The 22,499-nt window shown below is 38.1% G+C and overlaps 6 protein-coding genes across 8 annotated transcripts; 2 read left to right on the plus strand and 4 right to left on the minus strand.

Moving 5' to 3' along the window:
• Positions 1-106: 106 nt before the first annotated feature.
• LOC132201012 (G-box-binding factor-like) lies at positions 107-2,742 on the plus strand. 2 transcript variants are annotated; one of them, XM_059626870.1, is made up of 4 exons: positions 107-402; positions 576-877; positions 1,195-1,343; positions 2,410-2,742. In XM_059626870.1, the coding sequence occupies exons 1-4, from the start codon at positions 298-300 to the stop codon at positions 2,562-2,564; spliced, it is 711 nt and encodes a 236-aa protein (XP_059482853.1). In that variant the 5' UTR covers positions 107-297; the 3' UTR covers positions 2,565-2,742. The 2 variants fall into 2 exon arrangements, with proteins under 2 accessions (XP_059482853.1, XP_059482852.1); XM_059626869.1 differs by having other exon boundaries at positions 108-402; positions 1,792-2,551.
• On the minus strand, positions 2,234-4,477 carry LOC132201011 (replication protein A 32 kDa subunit-like). The gene is made up of 7 exons (XM_059626868.1): positions 4,320-4,477; positions 3,928-3,998; positions 3,768-3,866; positions 3,558-3,665; positions 3,197-3,502; positions 3,054-3,139; positions 2,234-2,993 (listed from the first exon to the last, which is right to left on the minus strand). The coding sequence occupies exons 1-7, from the start codon at positions 4,333-4,335 to the stop codon at positions 2,915-2,917; spliced, it is 765 nt and encodes a 254-aa protein (XP_059482851.1). The 5' UTR covers positions 4,336-4,477; the 3' UTR covers positions 2,234-2,914.
• A 186-nt stretch (positions 4,478-4,663) lies between these two features.
• On the plus strand, positions 4,664-5,643 carry LOC132201622 (YEATS domain-containing protein 4). Its single transcript, XM_059627923.1, has 3 exons — positions 4,664-4,780; positions 4,834-5,284; positions 5,336-5,643. Exons 2-3 carry the CDS (start codon positions 4,841-4,843, stop codon positions 5,588-5,590), a joined length of 699 nt encoding a protein of 232 aa, XP_059483906.1. The 5' UTR covers positions 4,664-4,780; positions 4,834-4,840; the 3' UTR covers positions 5,591-5,643.
• Positions 5,629-11,292, minus strand: LOC132201785 (uncharacterized). The gene is made up of 23 exons (XM_059628255.1): positions 11,174-11,292; positions 10,902-11,083; positions 10,668-10,844; positions 10,473-10,617; positions 10,230-10,415; positions 9,983-10,173; positions 9,754-9,931; positions 9,599-9,694; positions 9,433-9,536; positions 9,227-9,377; positions 9,021-9,141; positions 8,803-8,954; positions 7,832-8,019; positions 7,582-7,779; positions 7,380-7,524; positions 7,139-7,324; positions 6,896-7,086; positions 6,665-6,842; positions 6,515-6,607; positions 6,355-6,458; positions 6,141-6,291; positions 5,968-6,088; positions 5,629-5,854 (listed from the first exon to the last, which is right to left on the minus strand). The coding sequence occupies exons 1-23, from the start codon at positions 11,187-11,189 to the stop codon at positions 5,683-5,685; spliced, it is 3,426 nt and encodes a 1,141-aa protein (XP_059484238.1). The 5' UTR covers positions 11,190-11,292; the 3' UTR covers positions 5,629-5,682.
• A 101-nt stretch (positions 11,293-11,393) lies between these two features.
• Positions 11,394-14,371, minus strand: LOC132201619 (cholinesterase 1-like). The gene is made up of 12 exons (XM_059627918.1): positions 14,210-14,371; positions 13,979-14,154; positions 13,734-13,922; positions 13,200-13,344; positions 12,954-13,139; positions 12,704-12,894; positions 12,472-12,649; positions 12,323-12,415; positions 12,162-12,265; positions 11,956-12,106; positions 11,770-11,890; positions 11,394-11,687 (listed from the first exon to the last, which is right to left on the minus strand). Exons 1-12 carry the CDS (start codon positions 14,247-14,249, stop codon positions 11,513-11,515), a joined length of 1,749 nt encoding a protein of 582 aa, XP_059483901.1. The 5' UTR covers positions 14,250-14,371; the 3' UTR covers positions 11,394-11,512.
• A 1,063-nt stretch (positions 14,372-15,434) lies between these two features.
• On the minus strand, positions 15,435-22,492 carry LOC132201620 (zinc finger protein DPF3-like). Of its 2 annotated transcripts, XM_059627920.1 has the most exons (9): positions 22,339-22,492; positions 21,664-21,773; positions 21,346-21,599; positions 21,104-21,247; positions 20,955-21,045; positions 20,317-20,589; positions 19,389-19,649; positions 17,395-17,507; positions 15,435-17,166 (listed from the first exon to the last, which is right to left on the minus strand). In XM_059627920.1, exons 1-9 carry the CDS (start codon positions 22,431-22,433, stop codon positions 17,038-17,040), a joined length of 1,470 nt encoding a protein of 489 aa, XP_059483903.1. In that variant the 5' UTR covers positions 22,434-22,492; the 3' UTR covers positions 15,435-17,037. The 2 variants fall into 2 exon arrangements, with proteins under 2 accessions (XP_059483903.1, XP_059483904.1); XM_059627921.1 differs by lacking the exon at positions 20,317-20,589.
• Between the last annotated feature and the right edge of the window lie 7 nt (positions 22,493-22,499).

A 22,499-nucleotide genomic window follows, 5' to 3' on the forward strand; every position in this document is an offset into this window, starting at 1 on the left:
AACAATCATAACGCCGCTCATCGTTTCATAATAATAATGCTCTCAAAATACATAGAGGTGGTGGGGAGGGTCGATATCCCACCCAGCTGTTCAGTTTTGTGTGCAAATTTTTCGTCCAATGAGGGCGTATTCACGTGGCCTAATCGTTCTTCTGGACGCTCTCTACTTGTAAACAGCCTTGGAATTGGAGACTCGAAAATCCAGTCTTGGGTCTTGGGTTTAATACTCGCCATTCGCCATTCGGTCTCCAGCGGCCTCAAAACCTTTGGAAAGCGTCGTCAAAGTTGGAACTTTAAAATGAAACGAACCGGTGTGTTGCTGCTAATTATGGGTTTGGTTGGCCTGTCCAGCCAGCAGGGCCGAGTGGCCCCAGGGGTTCCTCCTCAACAATATAACCCACAGGTAAAAAAATAAATGAAGAAGTCCGTCCTACTTTTTATAGCAAAACCAACGCTCGTTCCGTGTATTTTTATTGTAGAAATATGAGCTAGAAATTTCAGGGAACTTCCATCTGTTTTCTTTCTGTTTGTTATGATTGATTTGGATTGTTTAAATAATTTATTTTTTAATTTCAGCACCACCAGCACATGAACAATCATCAACAGCAGGTGCCCATGCAGCATCACCAGCAAGTACCTGTGCAACATCAACAACAAGTTCCGGTGCAACATCACCAACAAGTTCCGGTGCAACATCACCAACAGCACCACCAACAAGTACCTGTCCAGCAACACCAGCAAGTTCCAGTGCCGCAGGTGCCAGTGCAACACCAAGTTCCTCAACAGCAGCACCAATATGGACAGCCCCAGGTGCCAGTCCATCACGCGGCTCCACCCCAACAAATCCTCAACGTAGCAAACATGGCGCAGGAAAAAGAGTAATTTATTTTTAGAATTAACAAATAACGTATAAATTTATATTTTTAATTTTTTTTTCTGAAATCTTAATAATGTTAAAATTTTAATTAATAATTTTTATCACGTCACTGTTTAACAATATTCCAATTCTATAAGGTGCTTTTGTTAGATTAGATAAGACTTTTTATGAATTATGAGCAAGAGAAACAAACAACTTTTACTGTTATGATTAAAATTTCAAATTTTCTCCAAACGATTAAATATTTCAATTCTCTCATTTTCGTTTACAATTTTTGTTAATGACTATAATGAAAAACTGATTGATAATTTTTTACAGCCACCTGAAAGAGCATTTGCATGTTCCTGTAGACACGAGCTCCATGAGTGACCAGGAGCTACAGTTCCACTATTTCAAGATGCATGACGCTGACAACAATAACAAGCTCGACGGTTCTGAGCTCATCAAGTCTTTGATTCATTGGCATGGTAAAGTTTTTCATAAAAATTCACTTTTTTGTGCTTCAAGTTCCTGAGTGTCTGCTTAAATGTTTTAAGTGTTTTCTACCTCTACTTACGTTTTCTACTTGATATTCCAAATTTCATAATCTGAAATCAAAAGCATGCAAAAAAAATTTAGGAGTTTAATCATTTTACTAACTGTTAAACAATTGATCAGGTAACACCCCTATGAGTTTAGTGAACAAGGAAGGTAAAGACATTTTTCTAATCTTATGATTAGGTAGTCCTTTTTTCTTTTGTTTTCCTAGATTGATTCTGGGTTTTTTTTGTACAATGATTAATTAAGTTTAGTGTTTGATTTTTTTTTAAATTTCAGGTTTGACTTTTTACAAAGATTAATTAAGTGTTTGGATTTTTTTTTTAAATTTTTGTTTGACTGCGTTTGCTTTTTGTGACGTCTCGTTTTGTCCTGCAGAGCAAGGCCATCACCATGATACTCCAGGAGCACCTCCACCACCTCCAACTGAGCAACAGCAGAAGATTTTCGATGACCAAGAACTAGTGAACTTGATAGACCCAATCTTGTCCATGGACGATGTCAACCGTGACGGATATATTGATTATCCCGAGTTTGTGCAGGCACAGCATAAGGCATCTGCCACACCTCAAGTCAAGGCTTAAATACTGTGTTTTTCGAACGCAAGGACTTTGTTGTACATTGTGAACGTTTTAGCGTACTTATTTGTCTGCAAACAACTCTCTTGTTTTGTGTAAGGATGTTGAAGCATGAGATTTTTAAAACTTTGTTACGAAGATAGATTGAGGGTAGCGGTTTAGTTAATATTATGATGGTTTAAGTCCAGCACAATGTTGAGACTGACCTTTAATTTGGCAAAAATTTGGGGCTCTGATCATTGTATGTATGAATAATTGTGCTGTTTTATAGTTGAAATGTCTCAGATTGAATCTTTCCCACTTTTACCTTTTTGTTGAATGTTCACAGAAAATCTCATTAGAAAAGATCGTGTACGCATTTATTCTCATTATATACAAATATAGACTAAAAATGTGCATCGCAACTTGGCGGTTTCAGTTGATCACGCGGATGAACATGTAAATGCAAGGACAAGCTTCACAGACCAGGAGCTAGTTGAAGCACTAGATTTAATGCTGACACGTTCAGACAAGGATGATGATGGCTACCTGACCTATGCCGAATACACAAGAAGTTTAGATGCAAATGCATAAAGCTCATCTTGTACAATATAAAAATTGAGAGCTTCCCAATTTCCCCTTATAGTATTACTGGGCTTTTTGTTTTTAAATAAAATGACACGATTTACATTCCAATTTGTGCGTTGAGGAAGTTTCATGATTTGTATAAATGATATTATCAAGGAAATAAAAATTGTTTTGTTACGAAAAATGGATGTTTAATCATTTACATTCCTGATTAATTGAGAAAGTGTTTGTATTTTAAAGTAGATAAATGATTATTTTGAATAAAAAAATGCACTTAAAACTGCTTGGAACTGAAATATTTAAATTAAATTTTAAGATTATAAGGTTAAGGATGAGTGTTGATTTAACTGGCGAACTTATTCCGTTGACTTGTAGTGGTCATCATCGATTGTTGTGTACAGCTGACCCTCGTTACAGAGGTCCATGATTATTTCCCTAATAAAGAGCAAAAGCAGTAATATATAAAGACTGAAATGACATTCAATATATCCTTACTCAATCTGCCTCGCAGAAAACTGTCCTGCGAAGTGGCGCACAATGAGATCCTTGCCAACTCCAGCATCCTCATTAGCACCCATCTCCTGAAATGTTGTTCATATTAAATGTTTCATTTATTAAAATAGGTGTTAAACTTGTACAGTAACAAATTGGTGGACAACTCTGTTGGGACTTCCCCCGGCATTGCCATTGCCAACACCATTCACCACATTAGAGGCTGCAGGAGCTCCGTTCGGCTGATGCTCCTTCGAACTCCTTATCTGTGCCTTCAGCTTCATGTGAGCTATTGAAAGGAGGTGTGTCGTAAGCTCATTGGCATTCTCCACCACGTCTATGTGCAAAACAAGCAGATTTTTTCTTTCTTCCACAGTGCGAATTGTACCAACAATTGCACAAAGGGTGTTTTCAACCACATTTAGCTTCTTGGATCTATCATCACCAGCATCCTGCAAAATCAATAAGTTCAATTTAAATTCATCCATTGAAAATCTAATAAAGTACCCCATCTCTCCAGGATACTCCAAGGATCGTTCCGGTGTCATCCTCCAGCAGATATTCAGTTTTCACAGAAGTGTCATTTATGCCCTTCACTCTGGCAAAAACTTTGACCTGTCGGCAAAGCATTATTAGCTCTGATGATTTGAATAAAATCATAAAAGTTGGATAAATAAAGATTGATTGGATAATTTTGAAGTTTATATCAAAACTCACCAAATTGATTTCACTTCCAGCAAAAACGATAGTATCTCCAGCACACTCAACGATTTGCTTGATAGTGACATTGCCAATCGTCTGCTGCTTTCGAGGCGCCTAAAATTAATAACCATTTTCAAGAAGACTGTCAAATGAAACTAAAACCGAAAATCCTCACATCTCTCTTTTTGTCAACGTTGGGAGAAAACGTGGAATCATTGAAAAATCCTCCCTCAGCATTTTGGCTGTCTGCAAAAATATGAATGTATCAAAAATGAATTCGACAACAAAGTGGGCGAATGGGGAGAAATCAATTAATAGAGTTTAGAGTTATGTGTCCTCTTGTAAAAAATCACTGTTACAAAAATTACGATATATTAATTAAGCACATATGATTTATTATAAAATACGAAATTAAAAATTCATCAACAAAATTATTCGAAATGATTCGAACAAGTGAATTTCCAGAGGGGTACACGTATGTATGATGTGAACTGCATTGTTATGTACATATTGTGTGCCTCGATTTTGAAAACGTTGCACGGTTTTCTTTGATGAATAATAAATTACCTGGTTGATTAAACATTGCGAATTCTTCTAAGACTGCAGGAAAGGTTAAACTCACAAATTTTTATACGCTATTTTGTCTGGAAAAAATGAAATTGCAGTGCCGGCAGTCGAATCGGCGGGAAAGGTACAATGGATTCTCAAGGCCAGAATGAGTGCGACAACAAAACGGAGAAAAATACCTGTAGCCATGTCGCTATTTAATAGTTTAAATTGATTTTTCCAAGAAAAAAATTATTATATAATTTACAATTTAAAAAATATCCTCTAAAATAACATCTGTTATAGATTTGAGAAACTCTCAGCTTGAAGAACCTGAGTAAATAAAATTTATTTTGTTGGTAATTCTTTGTTTTGTTTGTTGTTGTTCGCTGCCATCGCTGGCTCCGGCAATGCTAAATAAATTGAAAAACTCTATGGCAAAAGTTAATTGTTAAAATTTTCTTGAAAATCTGTTGCGAAAGGTAACAAAATAAATAAAATATTTATTTTAATCTCTGAAATTTCGTAATTATAGTAGTAAAATGGCCGCCACCGCCGCCACTGTGAACGAATTTGGTCCCGACTCTGGAGGTCGCATCAAAGGGGTGACCATTGTGAAACCGATCGTGTACGGAAATTTTGCACGATGGTTCGGTAAAAAGCGTGAAGAGGATGGTCATACGCATCAGTGGACGGTCTATGTTAAGCCATTCACGAACGAGGACATGTCCAAGTTCATCAAAAAGGTTCACTTCAAACTGCACGAGAGCTACCCAAACCCAAGTCGAGTGGTCGTGAGGCCACCGTACGAGGTCACTGAGACGGGTTGGGGAGAGTTCGAGATCACCATCAAGATACACTTCCATGACCCTAACGAAAGGCCTGTCACACTCTACCACATATTGAAACTATTCCAATCAGGACCCGAGTCCTTGGTGGCCAAAAAGACTTTGGTTTCCGAATTTTACGAAGAAATAGTTTTTCAAGTGAGACATCTTTTAGTTGCTATTTTAGTAATATAAACTTTTCTTTAAAAGGATCCAACTGCCCTGATGCAGACCTTGCTGAGCACACCCCACCAATTGACCATGGGAGCGTGGAAACATGACACAGACTTTGAAGAGAAAAAGGAGAGAGCTCTGCAGAATATTATTAAAGCAAAGGCTGAAATTAAAAAAGAAATCAACAGTATGAAGGAGAAGGTTAAAATCTACAAAGACGTGATTGCCAAGTACAAAACAGAAGTTGCTAATTTCCAGCAATCACCGTCGTCGTCGACACTAGCAATGTGAGTGTTTATTTGTATGCTTAAAATAATCTCAAAATTAAGGACTTTTTATATAAATATGCAAGTTTTATTTATGAAAATATCAAATAACATTTTCTACTGCAAGTTGTAAGGGAAATTCTCGTTGATCGCCACAAAATATTCCGTATTTGTGTAATCTTGGGCAATGGAGGACGTTGAGTTGATAACCAAGTAAACGTCATTGCTTGGCGTCCACGCAGGCCAAGTGGGAATTCCCTCAACTGGGTTGGAGGAGGGAGTGGGGTTTCTGCAAATGACAGAGATGTTTTTGAACCGTGTGATGAGATCAATAACACCTTTGGAAAATCACAATGCAAGTGATATCAATAAAAATTTATCTTAAGTGGTCAAACAACGTACCCAAAGGCAACGAAATTGGCCCAGAGGCTGACAATTTGGTTTGAAATAATTTTGTCCTCAGCATTCATCGTAAATGTAGGCATCGCGAACTGCAAAATGAGCTCGTTTGCATGGCACACACCTATTTTTGGATGTTTTAACTTAAATTTGAGGATTAAAGCCAATAAATTTACCTCCTCGAATGGGCGAGTTAGGAGCGTAAAAGGGGAACAAAGTCCTCGATCCGTCAAAGTGGAAGGCGTACAAATAACTTGGCGCGCCCTTAGCTGTGTTGTATAGAGCGTTTCCATAAACGGGCCCTTTGATAAACATGTTTGAGGTAAACTAAAAGTAATTGAAATCAATCAATTGATTATTATTAATTTCTTTAAATATAAAATCAATTACGTCCACAACGCCAGGAGTCATAGCTGCAAAATCTCCCATATTTTGTGCGCCATAGAAAGTTTTTTCTACAGAAATGGCCAAAGTATCGCCCTGGTCCATAACATCTGTTTTTGAGAGAAAACTGAGTTTGAAAAAGTTTTAATAGTATAAGTTTTTTTACCAAAGAAGTTAAGAAAAGTTCTAGTGATTCCGCGTTTCATGTACTCGGTGTCATTTACTAGTCCGTTAGGTTCCAAAAAACCTTTGTATAAGACTGGAAAAACGTAAAAGTTTCAAAACTAGAATTTTAACATTCAAATTCCAGTCTTACAGTGATAAACCAAAGTTCCCTCATGTTTTGTTGCGCCAAACATGCCTGGCTTAGCATTGTATTCACCAGAGTTGACAATGGCAGTCGGAGACCTCTCCAAAAACCTCACAGCTCCTGCTTTTTGCACTACTGGAGAACAGCCTGCGAACCCGGAACGACCCACACTTTGTTCCATAGCCTTATATCGAAATATTAAAAGAAGTTTTTTCGTCTAAAAAAAAAAAACAATACTGCAAAAGTTGCGTGGGCCTCGTTGAGAGTGGTGACGTCAATTGTTTGAAGACAAGCCGTCAGTGCGTTGATTTCAGTGCTGGGGCAGCCCGCGATCGTTCCTATTTCAGAGGCGGCGCGGATCGGGTCCAAATCAAGGCCCCAATTGGCGATCGCTGAACCGCTTTGAGAAATGTACTGTTGGAACAAATCTAAAAAGAATTTTTTTTATTCTGAAAATAATTTAATTTTGAAAAAAAATACTGGTCGAAAGGGGACTGAGGTTCAGCATCGACGAGCTGACACCTCCTGCGCTCTCTCCCATCACGGTAACTTTATTGGGATTTCCTCCAAAGTAAGAAATGTAATTCTGGACCCATTTCAAAGCTTCAACTTGATCCAACATTCCAGCGTTTCCGGGGATCTCGTCCGTGTGAAGGGAAAGGAAGCCTGAATTAAAAAATTTTGGCTTTTAAATTTTTGATTGCAAAGAATAAAAATTTACCAAGAGGGCCAAGTCGGTAATGAGGGACAACAAGGACAACGTCGTGATCCAAAAATTTGCTTCCGCCGTAAAGTCGGGACGATCCTGTTGCGAAAGCTCCGCCGTGGAAGAAAACCAAAACGGGCAAATTTGCAGACGGATCCAACTTAAATTAAGAAAATTTTCCAATTTTCAATTAATTTTTTAAAAATTTTAATTTTACATTGGGCGAGTAAACTTGCAGGAAGAGGCAATCCTCCTTGGTTTCGTTTTCAGCCCTGCCAAAAATGTTATCCTCCACTTTGGTCATCCACGAGTCCCACATTGCGTCTCTACCAGCAACGCCAATCTGCGGACAACGGCCACCAAAACTGCTGTGCGCGTCCAAAATTCCATCCCACGATTGGACTGGCTGGGGGGCCTGAGCAAAATTTCAGTTAAAAACGATTATTTTTCACGACGCGTTATCCTACTTTGAATCTCAATGCGTCGACTGGCGGTTGTGCGAAGGGAACTCCTCGGAAGTGGAAATAAGGTCGATCGCTAATGTAAGCTTTGCCCGTGTAGCCCTCGAGTGTGCCCAGACCAGGCAGGGTGACCTGCGGGTTCTGGCCTTGGGACACATTGACATTGACCAGGATCAAAATCAACACGGCGAAAACTAAAACGAAAAGATATTTGAAAAGTTTCCGTAGTCTGAGACACAATAGCAGAGAATCTAATTCTGGGCCGATCATACTTTTGACGATTTCATAACTATTTTCATCAAACGACAGAGATAATTGAAAAATATAAAATAGACCAAAGTTGGCTTACTCAAGTCTCTCATGTTGACCGAGCTGATTGATTGCCTGGTTTAGAGTGAGGTGGACACAGTCGTTTGCCCCTATTTGTGCCACCTGTGCAGTTATCATTTATCATCGATGAGTTTTTACAAGGACAACTTTACCAAAGATTATCCTATTGTACCAAATTGTAAATCGAGATTTTTTGCTCTTTGACTTTTATCTCTAATTATTGTTGCTGAGGTGAAGTTATTTTTCACCTGTCAAGTTATATCATTATTTAACATCATCACCACTATGTTATCAAAGTTTTCAATTAGATAAAAATTATTTATTAAACAACAACACTTTAACAAAGGAGGCCGTGATTGTCATAATAATGTAATCTCTTGTTAAACAATATATGCCCAGATTGCAAAAAAAAAAAATAATAAATGAAAAATTAAATAATTTTCATAGTAAATGAAAGATGATAAAAAAATTCAGATCAAACCAGCCAGAACGATACTTAAATTTAACTGAAACACTCATTTTTTTTTTGTACACGTCAAAATAATTATCAGATAAATAGAAAAATTAGTTAAATTTTTATTTAAATCTCGTCATTTCAAATGTGAAATTTAATTTTACATGCAATGCTAGTTATAGATTTAGAGGAAAATTCTCATTAATCGAGACAAAATAATCGTTTTGGGGATAGTCTTGCATGATTTTAGACGTCTCGTCAATGACCATGTAGTGTTGATCGCTTCCCGCCCAAGTAGGCCAAGTAGGAACACCTTCAATCGGGTTTTCAGGAGGAGTTGGATTTCTAATTTTACATCGAAATTTACAAAAAATATCATAAATTAGAAGATTTAGCGCCCAAAGTAATTACCCATATTTGACAAAGTTAACCCACAGATTCAGGAATTTGTTGGACATTATTTTGTCCCTCTCGTCTAGAGGAAAGTCTGATGGTGCAAATTGCAAAATCATCTCGTCACCGTGAGAAATTCCTAAAATTGAAAATTGCGTAAAAATCTTTATAAAATAAAACAAAAATTTTTTAAATAGGATAATCTAGAGAATTTTAAATATTACCTCCGGGGATTGGCGAAGAAGGTGCAAAGTTATTGAAAAGGGTATTGGATCCGTTGAAATGAAATGAGTACAGATAAGAAGGGGCGCCCTTGGCAGCGTTGTACTCAACGGTGGCGTGCGTGGGTCCTTTCATAAGCAAGCCAGCCAGAAGCTAAAATTTTATTTCCAAAATATTTCTCATTTGAATAATTTTTTGATTTGCCCACATCGATTAATCCCGGCGTCATGGCTCTCAAATCACCCATATTTTCCTTTCCTAGATAAGTGTTTTCGACTGCTATGCCTAGAGTGTTTCCTTGATCTTGAATGCCTGCGCTTGCAAATTTATTGCAATCAATTATATTTATTAATTGTTCCTTTTTTAATTCTCACCCAAGTAGTCAACAAGGAGAAATTTTGTGAAATCATTTTTGAGAAAGTCCGTGTTGTTCACAAAACCATTGGGTAACAAAATATTATTGTAATATGCTGAAGAAAAAAATATAAACATTAACGAAACTGAATTTTGAATAGCATTAAAAAAATACATTGATATAAAAGAGTTCCCTCGTGCTTGTTAGCCCCAAAAATCGAAGGCTTTGCATTATATTCGCCTGATTTGTAAATTTCCACCGGCGCTTTTTCCAAAAAGCGAACCGCTCCTGCCATTTGCAGCGATGGGGCCATTCCTCCCAATCCCGTTCGACCCGCTTGTTGTTCTTGAAGCTTAATTTGTTCAATTAAAATTCCAAATTATTGGTTAAAAATTATAACCACCAAGAAAATTACAGCTGCCAACGACAGCACTATAGGATCGACGGTTTTTAGACACTGGGTTTGCGCGTTAATTTCCGTGTCAGTGCAACCAGCAATGACTCCGATTACTTGAGCAGCTCTAGCAGGATCGTTTTCTATCATCCACGGCGACGCTGCAGCCCCACTCTGACCAATCATTTGATTAAACAGATCTGTCATAAGCAATAAAAAAATTATGAAAATAAAAGATATGAAAAAAAAATCTAACTCGTTGAGAGAGGGCTGAGGTTGAGCAGGGTGGTGCTCACCGAGCCTGCACTCTCCCCCATAACAGTCACTCTTTTCGGGTCGCCTCCAAAGAAGGTGATATAATTTTGAACCCATTTTAACGCCTCGACTTGGTCCAATAAACCGGCGTTGCCAGGAATATCGTCAGTTTGCAAGTTGAGAAAACCTAACAAAATTAATATTTATTATTTTTCATAAAAAGTTGGAGCTGTTATAGCGTTACCAATTGGCCCCACCCGATAATGAGGGATAACTAAAATGACATCATGATCCATGAATTTGTCACCAGCAAACGTTCGCGACGATCCTGACGCAAAACTTCCGCCGTGGATGAAAACGATAACTGGCAATTTGGCCGATGGGTCGAGCTTAAAAAACAAGTTGTTTAAAAGATAAACAAATATTTTCTTTGTATTACTGTTGGCGTATAAAGTTGGAGAAAGAGGCAATTTTCGCTTGTGTCGTTTTCTGCTTTAATCGAAGAAGTCGTTTCTTTTGAAACGAACAAGCCCAAATCTCCTAATTGGGGACACCTGAAGCCAAAGCTAGTGTGCGCGTCTAATATTCCCGTCCAAGGCTCAACTGGCTCCGGGGCCTTTGTAAAAATTAATAGATTAGGTTTGAAATCGAAGAGGTGATAAATTATTTGTACCTTAAACCTGAGATCACCAAGCGGAGGTTTGGCAAAAGGAACTCCTCGGAAGCGATTGAAAAGCCTTCCATTGATGAAAGAACTACCGGTATAACCCTCAATGGTGCCCAAGCCAGGCAATGTTACCTGCGGGTTTTGACCCATTGTCACAGGGGTCATCACCAAAACAAGCAACAACCAACCTATTTAAATAAATATTTTACTTCCAAATAAAAGTAGCAGTAATAATAATATAAGTTGATAGTCAATGTAGGAATGCCAATTTTACTCACATAATAATTCTGTCATGATTTTGATAATCCTTTAAAATAGTCTAAGAACATGTAAAGTATATTGAGATTGAAAGTCGATTGAAACTTCGTTACAAATCCTCTCTTAAAGATATTGTCAGCTTATCGTATTTATCACTTCAAATTAATAACAAATAATAAGGATTATTTTGATTCTGACTTATCATTACCTATCGCTGATTTGATAAGATCACAAAAGACGGATATTTTCACTTTTTTTTTTATTGCTTAAAAAAATCAACAGGATTACAAAAAATAACACCCCAATTAAAATAACAGAATAAGAAATCCAAAGTTGCTTTTTTTTGCTGGTTAATCAAATCAAACGAAACTCAAAGGAAAGTTTTCATTTATAGAGACGAAATAATCAGAAGCAGTGAAATCTTGAGCTACGGTGCTTGTTGCATTGATGATTAAGTACGACCCATCAATGTTGGTCCAAGCTGGCCAAGAAGGAATTCCCTCGATTGGCGTTGATCCCACCGCTGTGGGGTCTCTGAAAATCAATGAAATTTGAAATTTTTTTATTTTGTCGGTTAATAATTACACAATTCATTTAAAAAAAAAATTGTGCTCACCCATAAGTAGCAAAGTTAGCCCAGAGGCTCACAATTTTATTTGCCACTGTATCGTCCAGAACATTGGTTGTCAAATTAGGGAAAGAAAATTGAAGAATCAACTCGTCAGCATGGCAAACGCCTGGAATTAAATTAGAAGAAAAAATTTTCACATTGCTTTTCACATTGAGGTAATATTTTAATTACCTCCAGGTATGGGAGAGTTTGGTGCAAAAACGGGATACATCGTGTTCGAGCCTTGATAATGAAAAGAGTATAAATAGGTTGGAGCGCCCTTGGCAGCATTGAATTCAGCAGTTCCAAAGGCAGGGCCTTTCATGTACATATTAGATAGATACTGAAAGATTTTAACAATTTCTCTTAATTATGCCATTTAAAATATAATAATTTACATCAATGAGTCTGGGTGTCATGGCAGTAAGGTTGCCCATGTTTTCAGCTCCAAAATACGTTTTCTCAACAGCAATTGCGAGAGTGTCGCCTTGGTCTTGGATGTCTGTTGTTAAAATTAATTTTAATTTCCATTAAGCAATACTTTTTCTTGGAAAAATACCAAAATAACTCAAGACATGTCTTGTTAAGCCTCGCTTAAAATATTCCGTGTCATTCAGTAAACCATTATTCTCCAAGTGGGTCTTGTATATGACTGGGAAAATTTTTATTCAATTATTATTTCTTTTAAAATTGAATAAGATTATTTACGATTGTAGAAAATTGTGCCCTCGTGCTTGTTTGCTCCGATTATGGCTGGCTTGGCATTATACTCTCCAGATTTGTAAATTTCAGCCGGAAATTTCTCTATAAATCGAACAGCTCCAGCTTTTTGCACCACCGGTGTGATTCCACCCAAGCCCGATCGTCCTTCCTTTAGCTCAATCGCCTTAAAAGAAACGGACTAAATTTTATAACTCTTTTTACGGAGGGTTTTAATTACTGCATGCGCCAAATACGCCAGGCTCAAAGTCTGCGCGTCGACGGTTTTCAAGCACTCGGTGAACGCATTAATTTCCGTGTCATTGCACCCAGCAAAAGCGCCAATTTGAAAAGCGGACCGGACTGGGTCTAGATCGGTGGCCCAGTATGCCAGCGCCGAGCCACTCTGAGAGATGAACTGGTTGAACAGATCTTAAAAAATAATTTTAAAATATCACGAATAAAATTTAAATAATTTTGTTTATTTATACTTGACGACAAAGGACTTAGGTTCAAAAAGGTGGTGCTGACAGCTCCAGCGCTTTCACCCATGACTGTGACTTGGCTAGGGTTGCCGCCGAAAAATCTGATATATCTCTGCACCCATTTCAAAGCCTCGACTTGATCCAGCAGTCCCGCATTTCCCGGAATTTCGTCAGTTTGAAGCGAAAGGAATCCTTAATTATCAAAAGAAATGTTTTTTATGGAAATGATATTTAAGACTTTTTATACTTTACCAAGCGGTCCGAGTCTGTAATGTGGAACAACAAGCACGACGTCATGGTCCATGAATTTGTCGCCTCCGTAAAGACGAGAAGAGCCGGTCGTGAATCCACCACCGTGAATGAAAACAATTACGGGCAGATTTGCAGTTGTTTCGAGCTACAAATTAATTTAATTTTTTTTACTTATGCTATAAAAACATTGCAAATAGTGCTAATTGTTACTCAAATTTCACTATGTTTAAATACCTTAGGCTTGCTAATAAAATAATTTCCATTAACGTGGAATTTTTAAATAAAAAAACCATTTAAAAAAAATGCTAAATTTTGAGATACAAAAAATTGTAAATAATTAAATATTATTTATTCTTGTCGGTAAAAAAGAAAATTTAAAAATACATTAAAATGAGAATTATTATTAAATTACTATTTTTTTCCCTAAAAAAAAGAGATTATTTTATTTACCGCTCTTACAAAAAAAGAATTCGAAGAACACTTGCTTATTCTATGTTCAAGCAGAAATCAAAGAGCGAACTGTGTTGTTCATACCGTTGGTGTGTAAACTTGGAGAAAAAGACAGTCTTCAGAATCATCCTCAACCGGTTGCGAAGTTATGCCCTCCAAATCAAAATTCGGCGTGGATTCATCTCTGCCCAGAGGTCTGAATTGCGAACATCTGCTCCCGAAACTGGTTTGTGCATCGAGGATTCCGACCCAGGGCTGAACAGTTTGTGGCGCCTTGATTCAATAGGTTTTTTTTTTAAGTAACAATGAATACCCTTATAAGATTTAACCTGGAATCTCAAGTCACCAATGGGAGGCTGTGCAAACGGCACTCCTCTGAAGTGATAAAAAAGCCGCTGGTTAATGTACGAATTTTCTGTGTAGCCCTCCATTGTGCCCAAACAGGGCAAAGTCACTTGCGGAATCTGACCACAGGCCAAATTGACCAGAAGAAGTATGGAATATACTGAAATAAAATCTTTTTAGCCTTGAGAGCGTCCAAAAGTGCTGTGCAAACTGACCTGTGCATTGCATTTCGTACGTGCAGCGCTTGCAGTCCATGAAGTTTGGCACTGCCGATCACTCTAAAATTGGCGCAGCACGTCTCGCCAGTCACCTTCAATTCAATTATCACGTGCACGCTACTTATCTGCTTTTAATACCCCATGTGCAGTTGTGAGTGCAATAACTTCTTAGAAATAAAGTTGACGAGTAATTTAGGCTTTAAAAAGTTAAGGCAAGTGATAAAAACACCGAAAAACACGACTAAGCGTTGCGAAACATAAAATAATAAAATTCCAAAGGCGAAAATTGCACTTTTCTAGAATACAGTTTATTTTTCCTCCTTTCATAATTTACAAATACTGTTAGGTTGAATGGACACATTTTTTTTCTGAGAAATACTTACAAGCGCACAAACCAATTGCGCTTTCTAATCTTAAGTAGCAACATTATTTTTTGTCTTTCCATGCTCTCGAAAGTTTTTTTTTCCACAAGCAGAGGTAGATAAAGACTGCAGCAGTGGCATTTCAAAGTTAGGGGACCGTTTTTGCATGTTAAACAAACCCCTGACGTAACTAGGGTCCGTGGATCCTTCCCCTGAACACCCTTATTGCCACCACCGGCGGTAAGCCAAAGCACTTGCAATGATGATCGCGGCAAAGTCTGACACAGAAAATTCGGAAAATTCAATAATACACAAAATACTGAACAAAGAAGAAACAAGACGAGTTTGGGAATTGTTGAAAAAAAAAAAAAAATTTATCATTGAAAATAAAATCCCCAAAAGGAGACATTTTAAAAGTACAAATATTTAAAATTATTTTAATTTGTTCGCCTGCAACTATATAGAAAACAAGAGAGCAGATCAAGTATAGAAATTGGAATTTTTGAGCTAAATCCACTTATTAATTAAGTATCCAATTAAGACGTATACAATAATTAATTGCTAATTAAACAATGCACTCCTGCACTCGAACCAGCCATCTCTGCAACTCTCTCATTTCCATGAAGTTTGGCACTGCCGATCTCTTTAAAATTGGCGCAGCACGTCTTGCCAGTCACCTTCAATTCAATTATCACGTGCACGCTACTTATCTGCTTTTTATACCCCATGTGCAGTTATGAGTGCAATAACTTCTTAAAAATAAAGTTGACGAGTAATCTAGGCCTTAAAAAGTTAAGGCAGGTGATAAAAACACGACAAGCGTTGCGAAACATAAAATAATAAAGTTCCAAAGGCGAAAATTGCACTTTTCTAGAATACAGTTTATTTTTCCTCCTCTCATAATTTACAAATACTGTTAGGTTGAATGGACACATTTTTTTTCTGACAAATACTTAAATACTTACAAGCGCACAAACCAATTGCGCTTTCTAATCTTAAGTAGCAACATTATTTTTTGTCTTTCCATGCTCTCGAAATTTTTTTTCCACAAGCAGAGGTAGATAAAGACAGCAGCAGTGGCATTTCAGAGTTAGGGGACCATTTTTGCATGTTAACTCCTGACATAGCTAGGGTCCGTGGATCCTTCCCCTGAACACCCTTATTGCCACCACCGGCGGTAAGCCAAAGCACTTGCAATGATGATCGCGGCAAAGTCTGACACAGAAAATTCAATAATACACAAAATACTGAACAAAGAAGAAACAAGACGAGTTTGGGAATTGTTGAAAAAAAAAATTAAAATTTATCATTGAAAATAAAATCCCCAAAAGGAGACATTTTAAAAGTACAAATATTTAAAATTATTTTAATTTGTTCGCCTGCAACTATATAGAAAACAAGAGAGCAGATCAAGTATAGAAATTGGAATTTTTGAGCTAAATCCACTTATTAATTAAGTATCCAATGAAGACGTATACAATAATTAATTGCTAATTAAACAATGCACTCCTGCACTCGAACCAGCAATCTCTGCAACTCTCTCATTTCCATGAAGTTTGGCACTGCCGATCTCTCTAAAATTGGCGCAGCACGTCATGCCAGTCACCTTCAATTGAATTATCACGTGCACGCTACTTATCTGCTTTTTATACCCCATGTGCAGTTGTGAGTGCAATAACTTCTTAGAAATAAAGTTGACGAGTAATTTAGGCCTTAAAAAGTTAAGGCAAGTGATAAAAACACGACAAGCGTTGCGAAACATAAAATAATAAAGTTCCAAAGGCGAAAATTGCACTTTTCTAGAATACAGTTTATTTTTCCTCCTTTCATAATTTACAAATACTGTTAGGTTGAATGGACACATTTTTTTTCTGACAAATACTTACAAGCGCACAAACCAATTGCGCTTTCTAATCTTAAGTAGCAACATTAATTTTTTGTCTTTCCATGCTCTCGAAATTTTTTTCCACAAGCAGAGGTAGATAAAGACTGCAGCAGCGGCATTTCAGAATTAGGGGACCGTTTTTGCATGTTAAACAAACCCCTGACGTAGCTAGGGTCCGTGGATCCTTCCCCTGAACACCCTTATTGCCACCACCGGCGGCAAGCCAAAGCACTTGCAATGATGATCGCGGCAAAGTCTGACACAGAAAATTCAATAATACACAAAATACTGAACAAAGAAGAAACAAGAGTTTGGGAATTGTTGAAAAAAAAATTAAAATTTATCATTGAAAATAAAATCCCCAAAAGGAGACATTTTAAAAGTACAAATATTTAAAATTATTTTAATTTGTTCGCCTGCAACTATATAGAAAACAAGAGAGCAGATCAAGTATAGAAATTGGAATTTTTGAGCTAAATCCACTTATTAATTAAGTATCCAATTAAGACGTATACAATAATTAATTGCTAATTAAACAATGCACTCCTGCACTCAAACCAGCCATCTCTGCAACTATCTCATTTCTTGTGAAACTCATCCATGCACAAAGTACAGCTCCACGTCCCTTCTGGAGGAGACGTCAGCGGTGGATTCAAACAGTACATGTGGTACCCTCGGTCGCAGTCGTCGCAAAACAACAGTTGATCCTGCAAGCAGTGCACAATTCTCATCTTAATTTTCTGTCAAGTTAACCACCAAAATTTAAAGAGTTTTGCTCTCGGAGGGATAAATTACTTTAAATAAAATTTTGTGGTTAAGAATTTTTAATTAAATTAGAGTGAAAAAACCCCTTTTATTTAATGTGACCAAAATTGTTCTTGTCAGAAATCAACTTAAGTAGGACTGATCATTAGAGAAAAAAAAACAGTAATTACATCATTATCAGAGGTTCCGCAGACAGAGCAGCACTTGCACTCGATGCACTGCCATCGGTACTTCCGAACCGATATGATCATGTTTGCAGTGAACTGGAGACACGACGGATGTCCTGAAAATGTACCTTTTTAGAATGTGTGACATGGGCCTCTTCAGCTGTAGACTTTTCCTCTTAGTGCAATATTCCCAGCAGAACATAGTAACTTCTCCAAACTTATCAAAAAACTTGAAACTAATTGTAAGCTCTAGTCTGCGTTAAAAGATGCTTCCAAGAAATACCTAACAATTTGCAAAAAAAAAAAGCATATTAGATTCGATTCATAAAATAAAAATGAAGTATTTATAAAGAAAAGCTAATTTGCTTCTAAACAAAAGCTTCTCGATAGTGAATGCATGAATTTCTAGTAAGTAAAAAGGGTTTTGAATGCAGGGCCGAGGACCAGTGAGCCAGTGTGTTAGCCAAAATATCGCGTGCCTTTGGTTCAAGAAAGAGAGTGTGTTGTGACATGTCCTGCAGCCCACCGCACTAACAGAGCTTAGCTTTCACTGCTCCTCAGCCGCCGCGCGTGAAATAAAAAATGCCACCTGTTGTCAGCAAGGGCTGCTCTCGATTTAATTTTCATCAGATAAGAGAGATACATCATGTTGGTAGATAATTATTATAATCATAATAACTGATGGATATGTCTCAAGCACTGCATGTGTGTATTGTTCACATCATTAGCCATGTTATTTACAACATGAGGGCAACGAACGGAGTAAAAAGAGACAGGAAGTAGTGTGGTGGAGCAGCAGGGAGAGAAAGACATGTCCCTTCCAACTATTGGGGGTGAATAGAGAAAAGGCACGCGACATTAGGAGTTCATTTATTATTTTTGTATCCAGCTCACTTAAAAACGCTTTCGTTCGGTCAGTTTATCATCACTGGTGATCACTTTCCTTGGCTTCGGGTCACAAATGTTTTACTTTGCAACAACCGAGTTAACAACAAATAATGTCGTGTAGTTTTTTTTCTTTTACTTCTCTTACTTTCTTTTGTTAGTCATCCTACGCAAGCATCTTCATGAAACATAACAAGACTAGTTTTTTTAACCTCTGTTAACTCTAGACTGGGCAGGAATAACATACATACGGTCCTTGCGTCCCAGTAATTCTAGTTTCAAAGTTTTAGAATATTTTTTTTAAACCATGATTAATCACACTAATAATGTGCTGGGAATGTTCACAAATAAAGGCTAAAGCAAACCGAAGAGTTTCAAACAAACACATAAAAAGAGAAATAAGCTAAAGGAATGATTATAAGTTGCAGACAAAAGGTGAGTGATTTCTTCGTTCACAAATAAAAATCCCGAATAAACAAAAAGTAATCACACGTTCGACTTAACTAGTGATATAATAGGAATTGAAAAGAAAACTAACATTGGAAACTTATAAACCCAGCGCACAATTTTTCAAAATTCCGTTACTTTGCCCCATCAGATTTCAGTTAGGACTTGAATTTTTAAATATAGGCATTGCTGCAATCACATCAGAATTGTAGATCCCATCTCTATTATTTCACATACAACAAATAGTTGTTGTTGATTAGAAAAACTGCTACTTTAGTCACAAAGAGCTAAAACAGCTTCCTGTGAATTGAAGTTTTACTCTACCAATTTCAATTGGTCCTAACAAGAGCACCTGTCCTAATCTTTGAGAAGACTCTATTTATCTTTAATTAGTTTGCTCCTTCAAGGGAAGGAACGCACACTACGCGTCCAAAATTACAAAGTGGCATGGTAAAAAGAGTTTGATAATTTTTTTTAAAAGATTTTGACAAAAGATTCGCAGCTATAGCCCCCGTTTTGTAAAAAATTTCCAACCAGAATTTTGATTGTGCTCTATTCCAATGACTAGTTCTTTCGTCTGCTACTCGAAGGGCTCCAAGTTTCGTCGTCGTCGTCGTCAGCCGCTTTTTTGCGGATCTTCTTGGGGCGGCCTCGGCCATTCTTACCTGAGCGGCCGCAGTCGGAGCACGAAACCAGCTCTTCCGAGGTGCCCGTCTTCTTGTTCTCGTTGGCGTCACCCAGGCAGAAGTCGCAATACGGCGACGGATTGGCCCGGTTGTGCTCATCCTTGACCACGCCCCCTTCGGCAGGGGTCAGGTTAGGAGGTTTGCGCCTCTCGTTGACCACGGTTGGTGTCAGCGGCTCTTCAGGAATGAGATTCGGCATGCCGGAAGCACTCAGATTTTGACGACCGCGCCTAGGAGTTCCTGAAAGATGAATATCAAATATAGGACGGCGTTTAAGCAGCAATCGGCATCTGAACCACATGGATCTCAATAAAAAGTTTGTGCTGCCAAATTTTAATGGCAGAAAAATGAATTAAAGATTTAATGCAAATAATCTTTCATGCTTCAAAAAAATCTTAAGTGACTAAAAGATTTCTTGTTAGTGAAGAATGACTAAAAATGCTTATATTTGGCATCACAATGCAAATCATCATATCATGTAGTTCAGTGACCAATTGTTGCAGTTTTGTGAGTCCTCCAATCCTGAAATCTAGATAAAAAGTAGTGTAGTGTGTTTATCTACAAAGTGATGTCAAATCAAATCAATGTGAAAAATTAAATCCCATGCTGATCAAGAACGAAAAATAGGATGAAAATAACAAACGATAACCGAATGCATATCATACAAACAACACAAAAAAGCAGCAACTTGTGTGAAATTGGAAGGAATCTCTGTCGGAGAGGCTCTTGCAAGTCAAAAGCTCCCAATGGACCAAAGGTGGTTCCAGAAAATTAAAAAAAAATAACAAAGAGCACACAAAAACTTAAAGACGTGGTCCGAAATTTGAATCACTAATGAGTGGGGGTTTTGTTCGTATCGGTCTGTGCTTCGCCTCATGCAAAATCAAGGCGTAAGGATTTTTCCAACCTGGTGAGGCGTTCGGACCGGCCGTTTCTGGCGCCGGCACCGACGGAGGCGCCGCGGTTGGCGGACCCGGAGTTCCGGGCGCACCGCTGGCCGCGCCTCCAGGCGGAGCAGAGGCCGCGGGTGGCGTCGGCTTTGGCGAGGCCGCACTGCCGCCCCCAGAGGTGGCGGGCAGGGAGGCCGAACCGCTGTCGTCGTCATCTTCCTCCTTGTCCTTGTGCGAGTGGGTGTAGTGGTAGGTCAGGCCTGGCCGGGTCTTATAGCGGGCGCCACACACTGCAACAGACAGACAGAGGCCTCCAGTTTGAGTGTCTCCCACCCACCCAGGCAACAGCCCCTCTAGCTCTCTCATGGACCACACGTAACAGACAAGAGGAAGAGTGAAAGGAGAGATGACCAGTTCACCCAGGTGGAACAATGGAAAGTACAGTGGCACAAGAGCCTCTCTCTTGGAGTGAAAACTCAAAGGCATGCGTCCCTCTCATGCACAGGAAATTCTTTACTTTTATACTCTTTCAGGCATAAATGATTGTACTCATTTGCGAATAAATGATTAATGTGGTGCCAGACAAGATCATTCGCTGTGCAGCTGAGGGAGGGAGAGGCAACACATGCACTATACAGATTACGGCAGCACTCACGTTCGCACGAGAATGGTTTGTCCGCGTCTCCTGTCACAGCGTCGTAGTTCGGAGTGATTTTTCTCCGCCCTCGACCTGCAGGCTGCGAATTCTAAAATGAAAATCCATAAATAAAGGTTAATACTTAATTATGGGCAGTGAATTCTTACCCTCGTAGGCGTTTTTGCATTTCTCCTCCTCTTATTTCTCTTATAAGACTCTTCGTAGTCATAATCAGAATCTGCATCCGGCTCATCAAAGTTGTCTATGTCATTTATATCTAGATCATCATAGAACCAGGCATCTTGTGAAAGCTGCAAGAAATTACAATTAAATCAAATAAGCCACATAACACAATTTTGGTGGAAAAATTTAGAGATTAAATCGGTTATAGAAAGACCAAATGAACCACCTTGGTAGCCTCATCTTTCAGCATGCTGTCCTTGCTGTCTTCGTTGATGGCCGCTGGATTTTCAACAGTACTTATTGTGTGCAGGTCAATTTCGTTTTCAATTTCCTTTCTGCGCGGCTGCATCCAGTTCATCAAGTACTGCCTACGTTTCTTTCGCCACCTCTTGGAAGGGTACGAGTATATTTGACCCTCGCATACCCCCGGCAGTCTTTGTCTTGAACTCATGAAGAGGTTTGAGTGATTCTGTGCAACTCCTGATAAAAAAATTCACGGAAATTAGAAAATAATATACTTAAACAAAATTTCATGAGAAATTACCAGTTTGAGAGTCCAAAAAGGGCATCCGTAGGCGCCGTTCGATACATAGTCGCGTGTTATAAGTTGCCGAGTTCTCAATGGCTTCTTTGTAAGCCGGGTCTTTCAGGAAGCTGCAAAATTATACATAATTTATTATTTATTGTTGAAAAAATATGGCTTAAATTAAAATTAATTGTGTATTTAGAGAATTAAGAGCAATTTCAAACAAATCAAAAAGTATCTAACCAATAGATAGTAAAGCTGTAAAGCTTAAAAAGACAACAATATTATTTAATTATTTTTCTGTGTGATTTTACTTTTCAAAATTAATCGATTGTCATGTAAGAATTATGGAAATATTTTTATGTAGACAGTAAATTATTTTCATATGTAAATACTGAAGCTTTGTATCACAATATTAATTAAAAAAGCAAGAAAATGTAGAGTTGGCTGGCAGCGACTGCGCCGTCCTTTCACGACTGCGATATTATTGAATTTTAGGGAGCGCCTCGCTCAGCATCGCTTTTCGCTGGCACAAGCACCGTAATGCAGCGAATGGGAGAGAATAAAAGATTTTTGATGCTACTTTACTGCGAGAAAACCTGACGGAAAGCGCGAATTTTTCTAAAATAAACAAGAAATGATAATTGAAGAAAAGAGTTTCACTAAAATTTTCGCATATACAATCGAGATTACCTCTCTAATTTGCTGACAGCTTCAGGATTTATTTGGAGAGCGTCAATAGACGCCATTGTTGTAGCGGCTCCTGCGCGAATTTTGCTACTGCGCATGCTCAATTAAATGGTCGAAATCATTGTTGCCAGCATCTTGGCCAGCATGAGCAAGTAAAAAATAAT

Source organism: Neocloeon triangulifer, unplaced genomic scaffold (genome assembly GCF_031216515.1).
Source record: "Neocloeon triangulifer isolate White Clay Creek 2 clone unplaced genomic scaffold, ASM3121651v1 ptg000014l, whole genome shotgun sequence".
In the NCBI taxonomy this organism is placed as follows: domain Eukaryota; kingdom Metazoa; phylum Arthropoda; class Insecta; order Ephemeroptera; family Baetidae; genus Neocloeon; species Neocloeon triangulifer.